The sequence below is a fragment of the Leopardus geoffroyi genome, chromosome E1, assembly GCF_018350155.1.
Source record: "Leopardus geoffroyi isolate Oge1 chromosome E1, O.geoffroyi_Oge1_pat1.0, whole genome shotgun sequence".
NCBI lineage: Eukaryota > Metazoa > Chordata > Mammalia > Carnivora > Felidae > Leopardus > Leopardus geoffroyi.
In genome coordinates, this window is record NC_059330.1 from 35,028,307 (window position 1) to 35,047,018 (window position 18,712).

Below are 18,712 nucleotides of genomic sequence, written 5' to 3' on the forward strand. Positions count from 1 at the left end.
TGTCGCCACCCTGGCTGAGGCAGGCAGGGTGGGGTGAGGGCTGGGGCGGGAGCAGGCGAGGGGTGAGGGGGGGTTGAGTGGTGGGGGTAATCCCAGGAATGGCTCCAGCTGGCACCATGGGTGATGGGGAGTCCCCCAACAGTTCCGTGGAGTAGAATGGGTGTGTGACCCGGAAGGAAGGTGGGCCTGGGGCAGAAGGAGTGCTAGGGGATGCTCTGCCCTCCCCAGTCCTATCCCATTCCCCAGCCTCAACCTTCCTACCCAGAACCCCTCTGGAGAGTCTGGAGTTTTAAAATGAGACGAGGGAATTGGTGAGGAGACAGGAAGAACACCCCCCTCCCATTTCCTCTGAGGACCAAAATGGAGACTTCTCCTGAAGGTAAGAGACACAGGCAAACTTGGGGCACTGGGACAGTGGCAAGGAAAACTCCAGAAATTCCCGGTGCCCCCTCCCCTCCAGACACACACACTCAGACACACACACAGTGATGCAGTCACACACTCACACTCACTTCTGGAAGCCATTAGGGCTCCTGCCTTTCGGGCCTCCCCCTTCTCCTTCCCCTACTCCTGGCAGGCTCCCTTCTCCCCCTCTGGCCCCCCTCCCACTCCCCCTCTCGGCATCCCAAATGCCAGCCTGTGATTTCCAAATGAGAAAAAGCTGTGCTGGGCTCTGAGCTTGGAGAAACTCCTACACAAACTTCCAGATGTGACACAACAGCCGGAGAGGGAATGCTCAGGATCTCCTTTCCGGGAGGGGCGCCACACTCCCTCACACTTCAAGAAACACACACTGGAAAGTCCAACACGCTCCCCTATAACCGGGGAGGAGGGGGCCCTTCTGATGTGAGCACCCCTGGTCTTCCCAGCACGTGCACTTCTGAGCCTCTCTTCCTTTTGCTGCCCTCCCCTCCCCCCAGCACACACACACACACACACACACACACACACACACACCTTCCTACCTAGGTCTAAATCTCCTCTCTAGGAAACCTGATGTCCTCAAGAGGCTCAAAAAGGAGGGGCTGAGAAAAATGCCAACAAAAGTGGAACTGGCTTCAGACAGTGGGGGAGGTGCCCCTATGTCCCTCAGACTCAGAGGTGCAGAGGACCTTGTGGAGTCAGGCGGAGGTGCACTGACACCAAAAAGAGAGAAGGGAAAGCCTGAGGTCCAGGAGTCAGCTCAGAGCCCACCGCCCCCGCCATGAAAAGACAGGTTTCCCTTGACACTCAGGTGTGATGGGATTGGTGGGGCACGGCTTAGGCAGTTCCCTTGCCAAGACACTGTTCTCTCAGCCCATCCTCAGCCAACCCAGGCTTAGCGACTTGTCTAGACCCAGTGATGCCAATGCCCCACACTCCAGACTCCCACCACCCCAGGTGTAGGCCTGCTTTTCCATCCCCAAGACGAGCCCTGGGGTCCCACCTCTCTTCCTTCCTTCCAGCCCTCTCCACTTGCTCCTTCCAGGAGCCCCTCAAGGAAGGAATCTGCACCCAGACCATCCACTAGCACCTAGAGGTAGGGCAGGTGGGGAGATGCTGGCCCAGAGGTCTGGCTGTTTTAGAGGAAGAGGGGAGACAAGGTCTCACTATCTCCCCTGGACCCCCAGGAGAAGGGAATGGTGCTTTCACTCCCCATTCCTGGAGAGGGCAGGTGGTGAGGGGTCGAGAGGAAGGATGTGCTGAGCTCATCCTCTCAGAGACATTTGTTCCCCAGGTCCCTCTCTGCCATGGAGAAAGGGGCCTCGGGGGGAAGGGAGGAGTCAGAGCTCTCTGAGACCTCCTACCTCTCTCTTTCGGCAGCTCAGAGAAAAAAGAAGAAGGGGCAAGCGATGGAGAGAGGGTGTCACGAGGGGGGCTTCCTAAAGACCCGCGGGGTGTAGAGGATGGGGGTTGGGGGGGGACCCAAGCTCACATCCCTGCTTTGCGCACTAGAGGCAGCCGAACTGCAGAGTGAGGCGGCACCAGGCTCCCCCCCCCCCCCACACCGACACCTTCCCCAAAGCAGAGTCCCGGTTGGGCTCTCAGGGGTTACAAGGGAAACCTGAGGTCCCCCACCCTGGTGCAAAAGAGCCTCTGAGCCGGGAGGAAGGAGTCAGGAGAAGCTGTCAAGACCTGGGATGGCAGCACACCCCCCCCTCCCCTTTCCTTCCGGCAGCGACGGGACCCACCCGGAGCCTGGAACCCGGCAGTAGTCAAGCAGCGCTTTGTGCTAGGAGCTGAGGAGAAGAGGCCAGGGGGGCAGGGGGGTTGGGGTCTCCCATGCCACCCCAGACCAGGCAGAGAACAGGGGGCAGTGCTAAATCTATCTCCCTGAAATGTGGGGATTGCATTCCACACACCCAGCCAAGGAGCAGACCCTCCGGGGTGCTGGACCCGAGTCTTCCTTAGGCGACCGGCTCACAGGCTCGCGGTTCCCCCAATACTTTCTTGGAGGGCTGCGGTCTCCCATACCTGCTCTGCCCTCAGGCGGGAGCACTCTGTGTCTGTGAAAGGGTAACTTGGACCCGTTCAATCCCATCCCCCGCTTGCCAAAGCACTGGCCACAGGCTTTCCCTCTACAAGAAAAAATCTAGCACAAAACTCCCCAACCCACCCTTAAGCACCCCGCACTGAATAAAGAATTGGGGAGAAAGGAGGCACTCCGGGCACTGGGCTCCAGCTGAAAGGGTCTCTACTCCGGCTCTGGGGGCAGACAGCTTCCCCTTCACCACATCTTGTTCTCATTCTGCGCCCCTGACATCAGCCGCCGCCGGAATCTCCTTGTTGTGCCTCCAACCCGCGGGTGGGGGTGGGGGAGTTAGGACCCGGTCCCCGCCCCCCCACCCCCAACATCTCCCTGTGGGTCAGTAAAAACCTCAGCCTCAAGGACCAGGTTGGGGGTGGGGATCAGACCCTAGAATCCACCTCAAACTTTGAAGCCGGTGGAGGGGGGGGGGCGGGCAGGAGGGAAACCCAGGAGATTGCAGTCCCCCTCCCCCGTCCCCGCAGCTTCCTCCCCACCCCACCCCCCAAAGTCGGAAACCAAACCCAGCTCGCTAACGGGCGGCGGGCGGAGTAGAGCTCCCAGGCTCCCGAAGCTTCCCACATCTGGAGGATGACGACCCTCCCCTGCCCACATCTGGAGAGCATCCAGCTACAAACCGGCGGGGCACGTCTCCTCTCTTTTCCTGGCCTGGATCCCAACCCCCCAAGGAGGACTGAGGTGTGTGTACCGAGGTGGGGCTCGTCTGGGGTATCAGCCAAACCTGCTCGCGGCTCCGCTCCCACTCTGAAGCCCCCTCCCTCCCTGAGCAGCGCCCCCCCCCCCCACTCTCATCTGCCCACCTTCCAGGCTCACTTCTCCGACTCACCTGGCTTTCGGTCCCCTCCGGCGGCTCGGCCCGCCCCCCTGCGGACCCCCCAACCCGGCCGTCGTGCCCTGGAGGATATGGGTTACAGACCGTGCGGAGACACCAGCTCCGCGGGCGGCTGTCCTGGCTCAAGTAGAAGAAAACCACCGGGGCCAGCGCCGGGTACGGCAGCCCCTCCGCCTCGGAGTCCGCGCTGCCCGGGTCCTTTTCCGTCGACCCCGGCCCCGGCCGGCCCCCGGCCCCCGACAGGTCGTTGAGCCGCATGAAGCTCCGGGGCTGTCCTGACTCCTCGGTGCCCGCTCCATCCTCCTCCTCGTCCATCCTCTGGCCAGCCGGGGCCCCGGGCGGTCTCGAGAGGGGCGAGCGGCGCCCCTCAGAGGAGGTGTCCTCACGCAACCGGGGGGCCCCGGCGGGGGCGCATCTGGGGGGCTCTAGGGCGCAGGCTGAGCCCCCGGGAGGGCCAGTTCAGCCCAGCTCCCCCTGCCCGCAGGGGCATGCTGCCCGCGGGGCGCCGGGTCGCAGGGAAGCCCCGCCCGGCGCGAGTCCCGCTTCCCCAGGGCTCCTGGGGCCCCCCGGGCCAGCCGGCCGGCTCCCCCTCACTTTGTTCCGGCTTCTTCGCTTCGCGCCCAGGCTCCAGTCGCCCGATTCGGCGCTACCTTCGGCAAAGCGGCCGGGAGACGGGGAGAGAGAAGGGGGTCGGAGAACAGGGGGTACGGGGGAGGGGCGCCCCCTCTTCCTGCGGCGCAGCTGGAGCAGGATCTAAGGGGTCAGCATCGTCCCGGCTCCGCGCCAGCGGCGGCGGGGGGAGGGGAAGAGGGATCTCTTTGGGGGTGGGTTTGAAGGGGGTGGGGGGCGGCTCCTTCCTCCGCCCCGCGGCGGGCTCCCGGTCCGGGAGGGGCGGGGAGACGGTGGGGGGCCGTCCCGGGCGGGGGTGGAGGCGGAGATGCCGCCGCCGCAGCCGCCGCGGTGGCTGCCGCTGCCGTAGCTGTCGCCGGCGCCACTGCCTCCTCCTCCGGCCGAGACGCGGAGCGAGCGAGCGAAAGCGGCCGCGAGGAGCCCGGCGCACACCACAGCTGGATCCCTCACTCCAACTTCAAGCCTCGGCCCCGCCTCTCCCCAGCCAGCCTCGCAGCCAATCGCTGCGCGCCGCCGGCCCCGAGCCCCGCGCCCATTGGCGGGCCGCCGTGGCAGTGCGGGCGGGGGCGCCGGGGGAGAGAACCACAGCTGGAATCCGGTTCCCACCCTGAAGCCCAGGACCGCCCCTCTCCCCTCCCCTTGCCCCTGGGTCCGCTCCCGAAGGCCAGAGCCAATTAGACGGCTACCCAGACCGAACCCATTTTCCTATTGGCCGCTGGGGTCTCTGGGACTCCCCTGGAGGGAGCCCCGGGGAATCAGAGTATTCGGCGCCGGGTCCCGGGATAGCGCTGCGGGCCCCGGGGCATCCTTTGTCCAAGACCCCTGAATTGGACCGCAGCCGGAGGGCGGGGCCCAGCTCTGGGCGGGCCTGGGCAGAAGAGAGGCTGGCGGCCGGGGCTGTGGGTGGTGACCAGGGTCCCCAGAGCGAAACCCTGGGTGTCCACCGGATTAATCGCCTACCCTGGAGTCGAGCCCGGGAGCGCGACTGAAGAAGGGGAGGAGCGGAGTAGGATGTCCCGGGGGTAGGGGCTTCAGGCTTGGAGAAACAGGCGGAGCCTAGGAAAGTCCGGGGCAAGCAAGGTCTGGGCGTGGTTTCCACCAACCTCCTTATGTAGACCCCTCTCCCAGGTCCACTTCTGCGACGTTGACCCTGACCTTCTAACGCTGAGCCGCCGACCCTGGCCTCAGGTCAACACTCCTGAGCTTCCTCCTCTCTGCCCCTAGGGATCCTTTGGAGGCCGTGGATCTCTTGCAGGGGCTTCGAGCTCGAACACGTGGCCCCAAACGGGTCAAGCCAGTCCCAGAGCCCAGGTCCCCAAGATCAGCTGAGGAGCAGAGAGAAGCTCCCTCGAAGGGACCTGCGGGGGCCTCCGGTGTGTGGGAGGGAGTGGAGGCACGAGCTGGGCTTTGCTGGCTCTTGGCCTGCAAGGTCTTACCAACCTCCCACCCCGTGTCTCAGTTTTTCCCTCTTGAGTTCCAGTACGGCTGGGAAGGCAGCCGCAGGACAGGAGCTTCTCGTGGCTGCTCTCGCACACCTCTGCTACCGGGGGAGCGGGTCCTCGAGTATCTGCAACTCTCCACTCGCGCACACGCTCGTGTGCCCCCGGAACCTCGCCCCGCCCCACCTTCGCGAGTCCCCGGGCTCAGTCAGCTCCTGCTCCCTCTCACCGCCAGCGCCGCCCCAAAAGGCTGTAGGTGCCCGGGTGCAGAGCGCCGCGGGAGCGCTGGGCGCTGGAGCGAGGTGGGGCGGAGAGGGCGTCGAGCATTAGACGTCCGGAAAGCACTTCCCCACCTCTGGGAAGGTGGACACGGCGGCGGGACCAAGAAGGTCAGTCAGTGCTGGGTCCCGAGACTTCGGGGCGCTGACGCCACTGCGGAGAGGCAGAGGCGTGGACCGGATGATCTCCCGTCTCCGCCCCGCCCCCCGACTCCCGAGCCACCCGAGCAGCCCCCGCGTGCCTCCGGCCGCCCGGGGTGGGTGTCTCAGCCCCCTCGAGGGCGGGCTGCAGCGAGTGCAGTGGGGAGGCGCCGAGGGGTTGCAGCCTCTCGGGTTGCCCTTTCGCCAAATCCGGGCACCGAGTTGTGTAAATGAGGCCGAGCTCATTTGCATTGCATGCTAATGAGCAGATCCCTTAAGTGCCTTTCCCTCCTGGCGGGAGTCTCTGCTCTCATTCCGCGTGTGCCGCGCCAGGCTTGAACTCTCAGCGGTCTTCTGGGAGAGGGGCCTATTTATGGTTCACTCCACGTGTCTGACACCTTCATCCCTCCCGCAGGTCCGCAGTCTGCCTGGTCGGCCTGCCCTTCCCCCACAGCGTCAAGAAGCCCCAGGGCTGGCACCAGGACGTAGGGACTTTAATCATCCCCTCTTTGCAGAGGGTACAATGAGCCCAGAGAGGCTTGCCCAGCCCAGTGGTCAAGTTTCCTGGTGGTCAGCAGGTCCCACACCTCCATCCATCATCCAGGCCACCCCTGTCTCTGGGCTGAGCTCTATTCTAGAGCATACCCAGGAAGGTGGCAGGGTGTGGGGCAGACACATTTACCTCTCTGGCCTTGGGACCTGGGGTGACCTGCCCCCTAAAGCGTCCTGATCCCTGGGTGGGGGCACCAGGGGACCCCGCCTCAGATGCTCTCTTAGCCTGAGTGGGTAAGGGGAGAAGGGAGGCAAGACCTACAGAGAAGGCAAAAAAAAAAGGGTGAAACCCTCTTTAACTCCTACCTTCCAAGTCTCAGCTCCACCATCACCTCCTCAGAATGGCCTTTTCAGCAAATATTGTAGTGCTTACTAAGTGTCAAGGTGCTGAGGACACAGTACAGAGCTAGACAAGAATCTGGAACCTCAAAGGCTTCACCCAGACTCGGATTATAGGTTTATGTTTGTAGTAATGAAACCCCCCTCTAGGCTCTATGTTCCCTCGGGCAAGACTTTCTGTCCATTTTGCTCACCAGAGCCTGGTCCCATGTTTGGCACACAGTAGGTACTTAATAAATCTTTGTTAGATGAATAACCTTAGGCAGGGAGGAGAATGAGAGGGACAAGAAATTCCTTTCCTTGGGCCTCAGTTTCCTAACAAAGAAGTTAGGCCTAAGTGTGTCTAAGATGTCCTCTGGGTTTGAGGGAGAGCCTTCATACCTGCTCTGCCAGCCCCACCAGCCCCCTCCAACCGTCTCCCCCTTACACCTCCTTCACAGCCTGGCTGGCTCCCTCAGGAACTGAGATAATCTTCCCATCTCTGACATGCTCTGCTCAGCGATGACACATCATTCCATGTAGTCACCTCACAGCCTTGGGAGTTGGGTGGAGGTCGTCCCATTTTTTGGATAAGAAAACTGAGGCTTGGGGAGATGGCATTATTTCAGTGACTTCTCAAACTGGGAGGTCCTGTCTCCAATGGCACTGGCCCACAGCTCCTCCAGAACAGCCCCTGCTGGCTGAGCGAGGAGCGGACGCAAGAGGGACCAGCAAAGGCTGCAGACTTTAAAAATCCCGTATCTGAGCAAGACTTACGTTCAGCTTTGTCCTAGTCAGAAAATGCTAGCTCTCCTGGGAGCCCTAACCCTTTAAGGCCCTAACTCCTTCCTTTGAACCTGTTACAGGATCCCTTTCGCAAGCACATGCCTGGTATCAGGGGAAGGGAACTGAGGACACACAGAGCAGAGTGAAGGCTGGCTAGAGAGGTAGGAAACACCAAATGCACCTCCTTTCACAACTGTGTCTGCACCTCCTGGAGGAAGAGGAAGGTTCAGCAGTTTTTACTGTACCCTGAAGGCCCCAGAAAGAACCAGATGTGATGAGTGGTCACAGGTCCGTCTGTTACCCTCCCTGGGCCTTGAATATCTAACCATCGAAGGCCAAAGGTACCTGCCTCACTGCCTCATTCGTATGGGTCAATGAGACGGACGCAGAGGGTTTTGCAAACTGCCCAGACTTTCCAGAGCCAGGGCTGGGGCTGCCAAAAAGGCCACCTGTGCTTCACCACACTCCATCCTCCCTCCTCACTGCCCACCCCGCCCCCCAGGCCTGGCTCCACTGGCCCAGTCCTCAGACTTCCTGGCCAACACTGAGCAGGCTCTAGCCAGAAAAGGGCCAGCTGACCTTGTTGGCCAGAGCCCTAATCCCCTCCAGATGGGCCCAGGTGGCTTGCACCACCAAAAGCTGCCCAGCCAAAGCTGACCCTGGTCCCACTGAGCATGTGTGGCTGTGTGTGACCATGTGCAGACCTTGCAGTGACAGTCCGGTCTCCCACTCCTCCCCACTGCTGACATCCGCACAAACAGTGGCCCCACTCCAGTCTCGCCTCCAACAGCCTCTTCTGGCTGTGTGTACTGGGTGGCTCTGGGGCTGCGACAGTGCCCAGGCTCGGCAGACCCCTGGAGGGTGTGGGGAGGGAGAAGCTCCTCCCACCCCCCCCTCACCCCCCCCCCCCCCGCCTGTCAGCCTCATCCCGCTGCACCTGCCCTTCCCAAAGCATGCTTCCCAGTACCTTCCCCGCGGCGGAAGCTAGATGGGGTTTCTGGGGTCTGTGAAGATGTGGAAGCCAAGGACAGGACTTGTGATCATCTCCCAACACGGAAGGGACAGGAGGAGGCCACAGAAAAGTACCAGCTTTCCCTGCAGCAGGAAGGAACCCGATTTGGAGAATGACTTCCAACCCAACGGATGTTCCAAATGAAGGAGAACTCTCCCCAGACTGGTTTGTGTGAAAGCAGGGGCAGGGACAGTATGACCTCCTGCAGGGAGGCCTCCATCCTGGTAAGGCTGGGGGCTGGGTGGACACCCCCAAAATGACCATCCCTGGTTCTTAGCTCCCATGATGTGCCAGAGAATATGCAAATGTTACCCTTCCTTGAAAAATAAACGCTCATGTGAAGCATCCTCTACCACTGCCCCAGCTTAAAACAGGAGACAATGGGAAGAGGAGAGCAGGCCCCTTTCTTAACCCCACTGAGGGCAAGGACTAGCCTTTCCCCTCCAGGACAAGTCCACACCCCAACCCCACCCCTGGTGATCATCACAGGCCCCCTGCCCTCAGTTTCATTCAAGCTGCAATGACCATGGACGGGGCGGCGTCAGCCTGGTGACCTCTAGAGGTGAAGAAGGAATTCGAGAAGGCAAAGGGGTCAGCCGGAGGCCCCTCTCTCCTAAGCAAGGCTGAGGCCCTGAGATTACCGCAGGATGCCGTTAGGTTTATTCCAGGGTGAGTGGGGGCCCATGGCGGGCCAGTGAGGATGTCCGAGGGCATCCGGTGACAGGGTGCCCGGGGATGGCCGCAGGGTGTGCAGGGCCCTGCCAGGCCTGAGTCTCTGATCAGCTGGGAAGCTCTGCCCCAGCCCAAGAAGGGCGAGGCAGTCACTGATGTAGCAGTTTTCGTAACTCACAGGGCTCCGTGATGGGCATTGAGCAGGCTTGATTCTCACACACGTAGGCCGTGGCCCGGTCTTCTAGCCGTCGCAGGGTACTCAGGAAGGGCAGCTGACGGGACAGGAAGCTGGAGGGGTCCCCGTTGGCCAAGATCAGCACCTGTGATAGCAGCAGAGTAGACGGTCACCCAGGGGGGCGCTGGGACACTGGCAGGGCCCACTGGTGGGCTTCCTCTCCCAGGCCTACAGAAGAGGGGATCATTGGAGAGCCGCATGGGGGTGGCAGACAAGGGAGCTGGAGGGTGGGGCCAGGCTCACAGTCTCGAACCTTGTTAGGAATGTAGATGGAGTGGACACACTGCAACAGAGCCTTGGTGTCCTTGGCCTGGGGGTCTCCACAGATCACGATCTGGCCGGAACAGAAAGGCAACTCCAGGGTCAGGTGCAGGGAGCCGGATCCACACCTACCACGGTTTCCCCATCCTCCCTCCACCCCACACCACATCCCCGGGAAGGAATGGGGACTCAGCTCAGCATCCTCCAGACCCGCTGCTGGGAGGCTGCCTCAGGGAGTCACTGCGGGGCATGTGGGAACACGTACGTACACACATGAGAGCACACACACACACACACACACACAGAGGCAGAAATATACAGGCAAACGTGCAAATATAAGCTGGCAGACCTGAACACGGGGCATACACGTGCAGACAGGCAAACATTTACTGGTGAACACTCAGTGTTCAGAGCCCCTGCCTCTTGCCCTCCCTACTCTGAGAACCCCAGTAACAGGCAGGCACAGAGGCGCTCCCTTGCCAGAGGCCTGGCTCCTCAGATGCACACTCGCTCAGATACCTCCGCTGCCTAAAGCAGCTCGTATAGATATGCCCCTGGAGACACCTGCACACGTACTCATAGATGGCCGCACGCTCACAGACCTGAGCTCTGGGGGGACAGCTCCAGGAGCCCCACCCCATGCCCCTGTCCCCCACGGCAGCCCCAGATGCCCCCCCACTCAGGGTCCCGACGCAAACACCCTCGCCCCCCCACACACACATACACACACCTGCTTGAGGGTCTGCTGATGGGCTGAGAGGGCGCGGACCATCTCGGGCAAAGCCACGGGCACACGGCGCAGGCGCTCAGAGAAGGCAGTCAACAGGCTCACGCACTTGTCCATCCAGTCTTTGTGGCCCGTAAAGCCGTGCAGCCGAAGCAGGTTGTGGGCCGAGACGGAGTTGGCACTGGGCTCCGCGCCATCCTGGTCTGCAGGGGGCAGCGGGGGGTGGGGGCGGTGAGGGAGGGTCACTGGGTCCCGATACTGTGGCCAGAGTGGCGGGGGACGGGGATGGGATGCAGAAGAGTCTACCCAACCCAGCCCCCACCCCCACCCCCCGAGCTGTTCAAGCCAGAGTGCCGTCACCCTTGCCTCTCCCTCCCTCCCTCTCACTCACTCCCCACTTCTAATTCCCACTCCCCCCCCCCACCCGAGTCCACAGGGCCTGCAGCCAGAGTAGACCTGAATCCTACCATTTCTCCCCATCTCATACTTCCAGCTCGTCCGAAGCCTTTGCCAGCCCCTGCGGGACTGAATGCCACTGACAGGTTTCCTACCTGGTCACCCTGTTTCCCCTGCCCCCTTCTGAAGGTCCCTCCTCCATTTTCAGTCGGAATGACGTTCCTAGACCTAACCGGAGCTGATCACGACCCACTTAAAGCCCACCAGAGATGTCCACTACTCGTCACGCCTGTAAGACCTTGCAGGGACCCAGCTTTGCCCACGTGGGCACACACCGCCTCCGCCTCAACCCTCCTGACCTCCCATAGCCCTTGGCTCAACGACACCTGTTCCAGGTTTGGTCTGACCTCCCCGGAGCTGAGTCAGGCCCCACCGCTGTTCTCTCCCCAGGTCCCTTTGGGGACCAACGTTGACGTCAGCTGACACTGACGGAGGACCTACAATCTGCCAGACGTGCACTAGACCCTGGGCATGTAGCAACAAAAGGCAAGGCCTTGCTCTCAGGACACTTACACTTGGGTCAGGGGCGGAGGGGGGGAGAGAGTAGACCATTAACAGACATGTCCGGTGACGGAGAGTGCTCCTGAAGAGGAAGGGGCCAAGCACCTACTCCTTTATGGCACTCTCGTTGCAACCACCCATCTGCGTGTGCACTTTCGTGTTATTATTATTGTTGACTAGTTGTTTCCCCGGGGCCACGCTCTTGTACTTCGTGAGGGTAGGGACCGAGTGGGCCTCGTGTGATATATGAATCCCGAGCACGGCAGTCATTGCTGCCAAGCGTGTTTGCATAATGGCCAAGTTCATCTCTCTCGCCACCCCGCAAGTACCAATGTTGGCTGTTTCACATATCGAGAAACCGACGCTCTGGAATTTAATGAGACCAACCCAAAGTCAGTTAGCGGTGGAACCCACGCAGGCTCCTTACGACCACACTGCGCTGATGCCTCCCACAGGGAGAGCCAAGCCCTTACCGGGTCCATGCCAGCTCCAAGCCCACCACTGACCGTCCTTCAGACGCAGGGGCAGACCAGCCCCCAGCTCGGCCTCGCTGCAGAAGTAGCCGCCACCTTGGGAGTCCCAGAAGAGCCTGTCCTGGGCATCTTGCAGCCTCAGAGCCCACTCGAGCCACGAGCTCTCCTGCGAGGCCTCGTACAGGTCCAGTAGGCCCCGCACTACGAAGGCATAGTCCTCCAGGAAGCCCCAGCAGGGTGGGTTGCTGGGGGGGGGGGGGGGGGGACAGACATTAGGGAAGAGGCTACCGGCAGGCCCAGGGAGAGAGGGGCTTTCCCAGAGGAGGCCCTTTGCACACATCCTTTCGCTTAACCCTCAGAATCTACCTCTTTGTTGGGTACCATTAGCCCATTTTCTGGATGAGTAACTGGGCCTGGGGAAGCTCAGAGCTTACGGCGAGCAGATGGCCCAACGGGGTTGGGGCCTAACAGGAGGTAGGGAAGAGGGGCAGAGACAGGCCTGGGATGCCCAGGGAGACAAGCCTTCCCGGGCTGCCCGGCCCCCGACCTGTGCTCCACGGTTCCCCCGGAGCCTGCATAGCATGTCCGCATGAGGCGGCCGCTGGCCACGTCGAACATATGCCGCTTCAGGAACTTGGCACCATTGGTGGCATAGTTGATCAGCCTCTCCAGGCCCAGGACAGCCCCAGTCACAGCGAACCCAGACACCATCAGTCCTGGAGGGAGGAAACACTGGTGGCCGTGAGAAGCTGGCCGGGGCGGGGGCGGGGGGGGCGCCTTCCAGGTATGCCCACCCTGACCCCCCGAGCCCTGGCCTCTCTGGAGCAACGGGGTGAATGGGTAAGAGCTCCTGGCCCCTGTGTGTGACGTCGGGTGGGTCACTTAAGCTCTCCAAGCCTCAGTTCACTCATTTGTAAACTGAGGATCAGAAACAGGATACAGGGAGACCTGATTTCTAGCAGGTGCCTGACACACAGAAGGGGCCCTCGTAGAGGGTAAATCTGTAAATGGGACCAGGCCTCAGGCACGGCCGCCCCACCGTTCCAGGAAGCCAGCATCTTGCTGTCCAGGTGCGGCCTCGGCCGATGTTTCCGGGCCTGGAAGAGCTTCTCCAGCCCCGTATTGAGCAAGGTCCGCACGGCCTCCACGTCCAGGCCGAAGCGGGCAGCGGTCAGTTCCAGCGAATAGCGGACAGTCAGCACATTCCGGCCGTGCAGCTCCCCCTTGGGGTCCTGAGGAAAACGGCCCCTGTGAGAGGGAGTCCCCCTCACCCGCCTGGCTTCAGGACCCCTTCCCCATCCTCAAGCGTCCTCACCTGACTGGGGCTGATGTTGCCTGCCTCCGTGAGCCCGTAATGCTTCATGAGGAGCTGGCCCGAGGTCAGGGGCTCCGTGGCACCCGGCACAGGCTCAGAAAGTAGCTGCTGGACCTCTTTGACCGTCCACACGTAGAAGGCACCCTCTTTGGGCTGCATGCCCCGCTCTGGGGGCGAGTCTGCGTCCTCTGCACTGCAGAAGCCTCCAGACTGTGGGGAGAGGAGATTTGGCTGGCCCCGGCCTTCGGGGCAACGGGGGGCCCCCGAGCCCTCCTGCAGCCAGGCCCGCCTGCCTCAGTGGACACACACCCGATGACTCAGGTTCCGAGCCACGTACTGCAGGATGCCTCTGGCAACATCGGAGTAGAACTCGTCACCAGAGATCTGAGTGGGGAGGAAGGAGACTGTAAACAGAGAACCAGGCCACCGCCTGGGTACAGAGGGGACAGCCAACATCGTCCCAGGAGGCCCCGGGAGAGAGCCTGGGCACGGGGGAGGGAATTAAGAATGAAGTTGAGGCAGAGCCACAAGTCCCCGAGAAAGCCCTTGACTAAGAGGGGCAGCCGGAGGTAGGTGGACAGGCTAGGTGTCTTTGCTCTGGGCTGGGTTCAGGGATCACCTGGAAGGCCTGTGAATAGGCCACCGCGAGCTGCGCCTGGTCGTACAGCATCTTCTCGAAGTGGGGGATGTGCCACTGGCGGTCCGTGGAGTAGCGGTGGAAACCCTGTGCCGGGCAGGACACGGGGCTGGTGGCCAAGCCCAGCCTCTGCCTCCGCCCCCCTGCCCCCTCCCGGGAATGCCTAATCCCCCACACCTGTCCCACGTGGTCTCGGATGCCCCCGTTAGCCATCATCTTCAGGGTGTGCAAGGCCATCTGCTGGGCCCGAGAGCCATCCTGGGTGAGTCGATGGCTGAGCCAGTAGGAGAACAGGAAGCTCAGGATCACTGTGGGCACCAAGTGCACTTGGGTAAGAGAATGGGGGACGCAGAGGGCAGAGATCTGGGCGATCAGAGATCGGGCCAGGCTGGGGTTGGGAGTGCACTCAACAGGCCGTCTCCCTGGACAGACTGCAGGTTAGGGAGTCAGCGGTCAGCACAGACGACCGAAGATCATTACCCAGGCCAGCGTCCCGGCGTTGCTGCGGAGACCAGAAGTTAGGTCTACGCTAGGTAGCTAGTGCCAGGCTGGGGGTAAGGAGGTCACTGGCCAGTCAGGAGAGCAGGAGGCTAGTGACCAAGCCAGAGGTCAGAAGCTGTTGACCAGGACAGGGATCAGAAAGCTGGGATGGGGATGGGGCAGGCATGAAGGGGACACTGACCCGGCGTGGGGAACTTGGGGGCCTCGGCGAAGCCCCCGTACTCCTCGTCATAGCCCTCGTCCAGCTGCTGGAAGCAGCGGCTGTTCATGGTGCCACTGGAGGGCGGCAGCTGGCGGTCACCCATGCTGATCTCTGAGCGGGCCAGTAGGGCTGTGGTGACACGTTGGCTGTTCTCTAGCAGGGTGTTCTTGTTCTGTTTCCACTGTGGGAGGCAGGGCAGACCTGAAGGTCAGCATGCGGTGGGGGGGGGGGGGGGCTCTTGTTTCCTTGCCCTTGACCCCCCCCCCCCCCAGTCCTCACCCCTCTCCCCTCCCCAGGGGGCGTATACCCACCTGCTCCCGTATCCTCAGCAACACCGTGCGGAAGCCAACTCGGGTCAAGCCATCCTCAAGGGGAAAGTAGGTGCCCCCCACAAAGGGCTGGAGGTTGGGAGTCAACCACACGTTCATGGGCCAGCCCCCCCCACTGCTGGTGGCCTAGCAGAGAGAGGGCGGGGGTGAGGGGAGTGGCCCCCCCCCATGCGGGGACCAACCCCCCCCCCCCACTGCCCAATACGTGGACACACTACTCACTTGTACGAAGGTCATATACACCTTGTCCACATCTGGCCGCTCCTCCCGGTCCACTTTCACGCTGACAAAGTCCTCACTGAGCAGGCGACCGATCTCCTCATTCTGGAAGGACTCCTCCTCCATCATGTGGCACCAGTGGCAGGTGGAGTACCCCACTGGAACGGGAACACGGTGGGCCGGGCGGGGGGCGAGGGGAGGGGGGCATCCAGTGACTGGCTAGAGATTTCCTGGGAGGCCGCAGGCCCAGAGGACCCTTCTGCCCCTGCCCCCATCCACTACCGCTCCCTTCCTCCCGTCCCAGGGAAGGTGGCTGTGTTACCTGAAAGGAAAATTGGCTTGTTTTCTTTCCTGGCCTTGTCGAAGGCTTCCTGTCCCCAGGGGTACCTAGGGCAGGCAGGGCTGGGCATCACTCACTGGCCCCCGGGTGTGGGGGAGGGGGTGTAGGAGGGGCCAAGGGCCCAGCTGCCCCAGGGCAAGGACATCAGGGGCACTCACCAGTCCACAGGGTTGTAGGCATGCTGCAGGAGGTAAGGTGACTTCTCATTGATCAGGCGGTTGGGGACCTTCTGGGGTGTGGACGGGGAGCAGTTGGTCCGGCTTCCCTTCCCTCCAGCGGGCATGGGCCCTGAACTGCTGACCGTCACACTTCGGTCCTTGTCCCGGGAGGAGCTACCCCTGGCACGGGCAGGCAGGTGCAGTGAGGGCTTTCCAGCCCACTCTCTCCTAGGCCTTCCCCAGAGCTCCGCTCGGCTCCACTCCACCCTGCCCTCTGGCACCTCCCCCCGGCGGAACCCCCTGCTCCCAGCCCAACCCACCTTTCTGAACCACGGGGGAGACCGTGGCCTTTGTGCTCCCCCTTGTGTTTTGGGGGGGGTGAAGAAAGGTGGCTCATTGGGGGCTCCCTGCCAGGTTAGTCTCCCCCAACCTCTCGGACCTGGCGGTGGGAAGGCTGATGACTGTGAGGTCAGGGTGAGTCACAATGGACAGAATGGTCCTTCGGCCTCCATTCTTTGCCCCTAACAGGGCCCCTCCCCAGGGAGGCTGCGCTGGAGGGGTCTCTCTGGCAGGCCTGGGTTGGTGGTCTGGGCAGGAGGCTGCAAGCTCTTGGTGGCTGGACAGGGCAATAATCGGATCTGGGACCAGACCGAGTGAGGGACAACGAGGGGAAAATTGACACAGAGGACCGTCTCACTCAACATCCATGCCCTGGGCACTTCCATGAGGCCAGACCCCCAGGACCCCTAGGAAGTCATTAACTGGCTCAGATCTCACAGGGCTCAGCTTGGGAGCCTGGTGCCCTGGCGCGGGGAGTCGGGGGGGGGGGGGGGCGGGGGGCGGGGGGCAGACCTAAATGACAGGCTCCTGAAGCCACGAGGACTGTGGTCAGCCCAGGGTGCTGCCGGATAAGGATCCTCGGCCCAGCATTGGGGTTCAAGGAAGGCTTCCTGGAGGGGGTGTCTGAAGAGACCCAAGGGAGCTAGCCCTGCAGCTGGAAGGGACTGAAAGGAGTAGAGGGAAGGAGGTCGTTACTGCCCAGACCAGGTCGCGAGCGCAGACTTGGTGCGGCGGAGTTCCGGAGGAGGCAGTAAGGGTGGCGGGGCTGGTACTAGGGAACCAGCGCGGTGACAGCCGGCCCGGGGCCCCTCGGGCGCAGCGCTCGCCGCAGCGGCCCGCTCACCCGCCCGTACCTGGGGCTCGCGGCGAGGCCCGCCCGGGCGCAGGGCAGCAGGAGGCCGCGGCCCAGCCAGGTCCGAGCGCCCAGCATGGCTGCTGGCGGCCGAGGCCGGGACGCTGCGCACCGGGAGGAAGGGCGGCAGGCTGCGAGGGGGCGGGCCCCGGCACCCACCCGAGCCGCAGGCGGGTCTTCGCCGTGACTCCCGGCCGCGTGGCCGGTCTCCGCGCGCCGCCCGGTGGCCGAACTTGGGATTGCAGACCGGACCGCCCGGGCTTGGGAGGACCGGAGTCTGTGTGCAAAACTGGGCCGACTCAGCGAGGCCTAAGCCAGCGGCCGGCGGGAGAATAACCCCCCTGAGGAGAACATGGGCGGTTATGAGGATGCCAGGGCCTCGGGTCATTTTGTCGAACTTCGCTCCTTTTGCAAATGAGAAGTGAGCCGCCAGCAGAAGGCATGGCTTGTCCAGGCCTGCCTGGCCAGTGAGCTTTGGCTCTGCCCCTCCCTCTCGAGGGCCTGCCCAAATCTCACCCACTCCAAGAAGCCTTCCCTGAGTAACGACGACGAGCCAACTTTGTGTCCCATCATGTACTTTTACACTTGTCTCATTCGCTACATTTTGCCAATATTTACTGAGTGCCTGCTGCCTGCCAGGCACCCTGCTTAGGTACAACGGTGGGTGGAGAGAGACCAGGCTCCTGCCCTTGTGTTGCTCACAGTCTGTTGAAGGAGACGGAAGCTAATCTGACAGCCATACACAGGAATGTACAACCACCCACTGTAAGAAGGGCCGTGACTAACGAGAAGCCTGGCCTGGTGGGAGAGGCTTCCCTGAGGAAATCACATCTGTGTAGCAGCCGTGGAGGAACAAGAAGGTGGGGTGTGGAGAGGGCGTGGGGGGAGTGCTGGGGAAGCAGGAGGAACATGTGCAAAGGCCCTGTGGCGTAGTGGTGAGTCAGAGTTGAGGAACTATGGAAGGCCGGCATGGCTGCCGGGCAAGCATCCAGGTCTTGGAGGGACTCCGGAAGTGTGCGTAGCAATTCTGGTTGCTGATGAAAGAAGAAAGATGTTGAAGGGCTTTGGTCAGGGGAGTGATCCTGCACTTTGGAAAAGTCCCTCTGGCTTCCTAGTGGAGAACGGACTGGGAAGGGGCAGGAGCGGAAGGAGGATTGGTTGGGAGGCCGTAGCAGGACCCAGGGGAGATGGCAGAGGTATGCAGCAGGTGGAGGCAGAGGTAGTGAGAAGGGTCTTGAGGCCTGTAGAGGAGGAAACCTCCTAAAAATTGGCAGTGAGGGAGGGGGAGGCATCAAGAGTGGTTTGCAGAGGGGGGATTATGCTGGACGGTGAGGCCATTTGCTGAGGAGGGGGCACTGAGAGGCTCACGTGGGGGTTCGTGATGTCATTTTTGGACACGTTCGCTTGAGGTGCCCTTGGGACGCGTGTGTGGAGACAGCACGGCTCTGGGACGCAGAGGAGAGGTTGGCGGGAGGGATCAGGGTGTTCATTGTGGAGACGGTGCAGGCATGGAAGGGAATCATCTGGGGAGCAGCAAGAGAGAAGCAGGCTCAGGCCTGGGCTCAGGGAACTCAGGAGTGCCCCTGTGAAAGAGAAGCACTAGAAGGTCAAGGGAACCCCAGGAGAGGTGGTGTCCCAAAGGCAAAGGGACGGAGAGTTGCAAGGAGGGAGGACCTTCATGGTCGGACTCTGGAAAAGCCAACCAAGATGGGACTGAAAAAAAGCCTACTGGTTTCAGCATCATGGCGGCCATTGGGTGGGCTTAGCATACAGTGTTCCAGTGAGGCGGGGCTGACAGCAGCAGCCGACTGAAGTGGGTTAGGAGGATGGGAAAGAAGGGACATGGGGGGCACCTGGGTGGCTCAGTCAGTGGGGCTTCCGACTTTGGCTCAGGTCATGGTCTCAGGGTTCCTGAGTTCAAGCCCCACATTGGCTTGCTGCTATCACCACAGAGCCTGGATCCTCTGTACACCCCCCCC

General features: G+C 62.0%; 3 protein-coding genes across 30 annotated transcripts in view; 1 reads left to right on the top strand and 2 right to left on the bottom strand.

Annotated features, from left to right (window-relative positions):
* The window catches only part of CACNA1G (calcium voltage-gated channel subunit alpha1 G), a 61,934-nt gene extending 57,487 nt beyond the window's left edge, over window positions 1-4,447 (bottom strand). For 12 of the 25 annotated variants that reach the window (XM_045488393.1, XM_045488397.1, XM_045488395.1 and 9 more), the window contains exon 1: window positions 3,433-4,437. In XM_045488393.1, coding sequence (XP_045344349.1) covers window positions 3,433-3,674 — 242 coding nt within the window. In that variant the 5' untranslated portion in view covers window positions 3,675-4,437. Of the gene's footprint in view, window positions 1-3,432 lie in introns of all 25 variants that reach the window. The other 13 variants (XM_045488413.1, XM_045488415.1, XM_045488411.1 and 10 more) reach the window with 3 other exon arrangements.
* On the top strand, window positions 4,297-7,880 carry LOC123602913. The gene is made up of 5 exons (XM_045487235.1): window positions 4,297-4,334; window positions 4,474-4,543; window positions 4,658-4,895; window positions 5,159-5,817; window positions 7,584-7,880. The coding sequence occupies exons 1-5, from the start codon at window positions 4,297-4,299 to the stop codon at window positions 7,647-7,649; spliced, it is 1,071 nt and encodes a 356-aa protein (XP_045343191.1). The 3' UTR covers window positions 7,650-7,880.
* Window positions 7,881-9,152: 1,272 nt separating this feature from the next.
* SPATA20 (spermatogenesis associated 20) lies at window positions 9,153-16,915 on the bottom strand. Of its 4 annotated transcripts, none has more exons than XM_045488428.1 (17): window positions 16,735-16,864; window positions 16,394-16,545; window positions 15,542-15,721; window positions 15,366-15,430; window positions 15,047-15,201; window positions 14,807-14,893; window positions 14,475-14,676; window positions 13,970-14,100; window positions 13,775-13,879; window positions 13,465-13,539; window positions 13,156-13,365; window positions 12,880-13,072; window positions 12,388-12,556; window positions 11,874-12,085; window positions 10,414-10,613; window positions 9,676-9,756; window positions 9,153-9,507 (listed from the first exon to the last, which is right to left on the bottom strand). In XM_045488428.1, exons 3-17 carry the CDS (start codon window positions 15,664-15,666, stop codon window positions 9,337-9,339), a joined length of 2,181 nt encoding a protein of 726 aa, XP_045344384.1. In that variant the 5' UTR covers window positions 15,667-15,721; window positions 16,394-16,545; window positions 16,735-16,864; the 3' UTR covers window positions 9,153-9,336. The 4 variants fall into 4 exon arrangements, with proteins under 4 accessions (XP_045344384.1, XP_045344383.1, XP_045344386.1 ...); XM_045488427.1 differs by having other exon boundaries at window positions 14,807-14,950; XM_045488430.1 differs by lacking the exon at window positions 16,394-16,545 and having other exon boundaries at window positions 14,807-14,950; window positions 16,735-16,915.
* Between the last annotated feature and the right edge of the window lie 1,797 nt (window positions 16,916-18,712).

Excerpts from the sequence above, each read along its gene's own strand:
- LOC123602913 (XM_045487235.1), top strand. The coding sequence starts at position 4,297 with ATGCCGCCGCCGCAGCCGCCGCGGTGGCTGCCGCTGCC. Across the intron at positions 4,335-4,473 it reads CCGCGGTGGCTGCCGCTGCC|CCAGCCTCGCAGCCAATCGC; the intron begins GTAGCTGTCGCC and ends GCCTCTCCCCAG. Across the intron at positions 4,896-5,158 it reads GGCGGCCGGGGCTGTGGGTG|CCGCCGACCCTGGCCTCAGG; the intron begins GTGACCAGGGTC and ends TCTAACGCTGAG.
- SPATA20 (XM_045488430.1), bottom strand. The coding sequence starts at position 16,811 with ATGCTGGGCGCTCGGACCTGGCTGGGCCGCGGCCTCCTGCTGCCCTGC. Across the intron at positions 14,951-15,046 it reads TGTATATGACCTTCGTACAA|GCCACCAGCAGTGGGGGGGG; the intron begins GTGAGTAGTGTG and ends TCTCTCTGCTAG. Across the intron at positions 9,508-9,675 it reads CCATCTACATTCCTAACAAG|GTGCTGATCTTGGCCAACGG; the intron begins GTTCGAGACTGT and ends CTGCTATCACAG.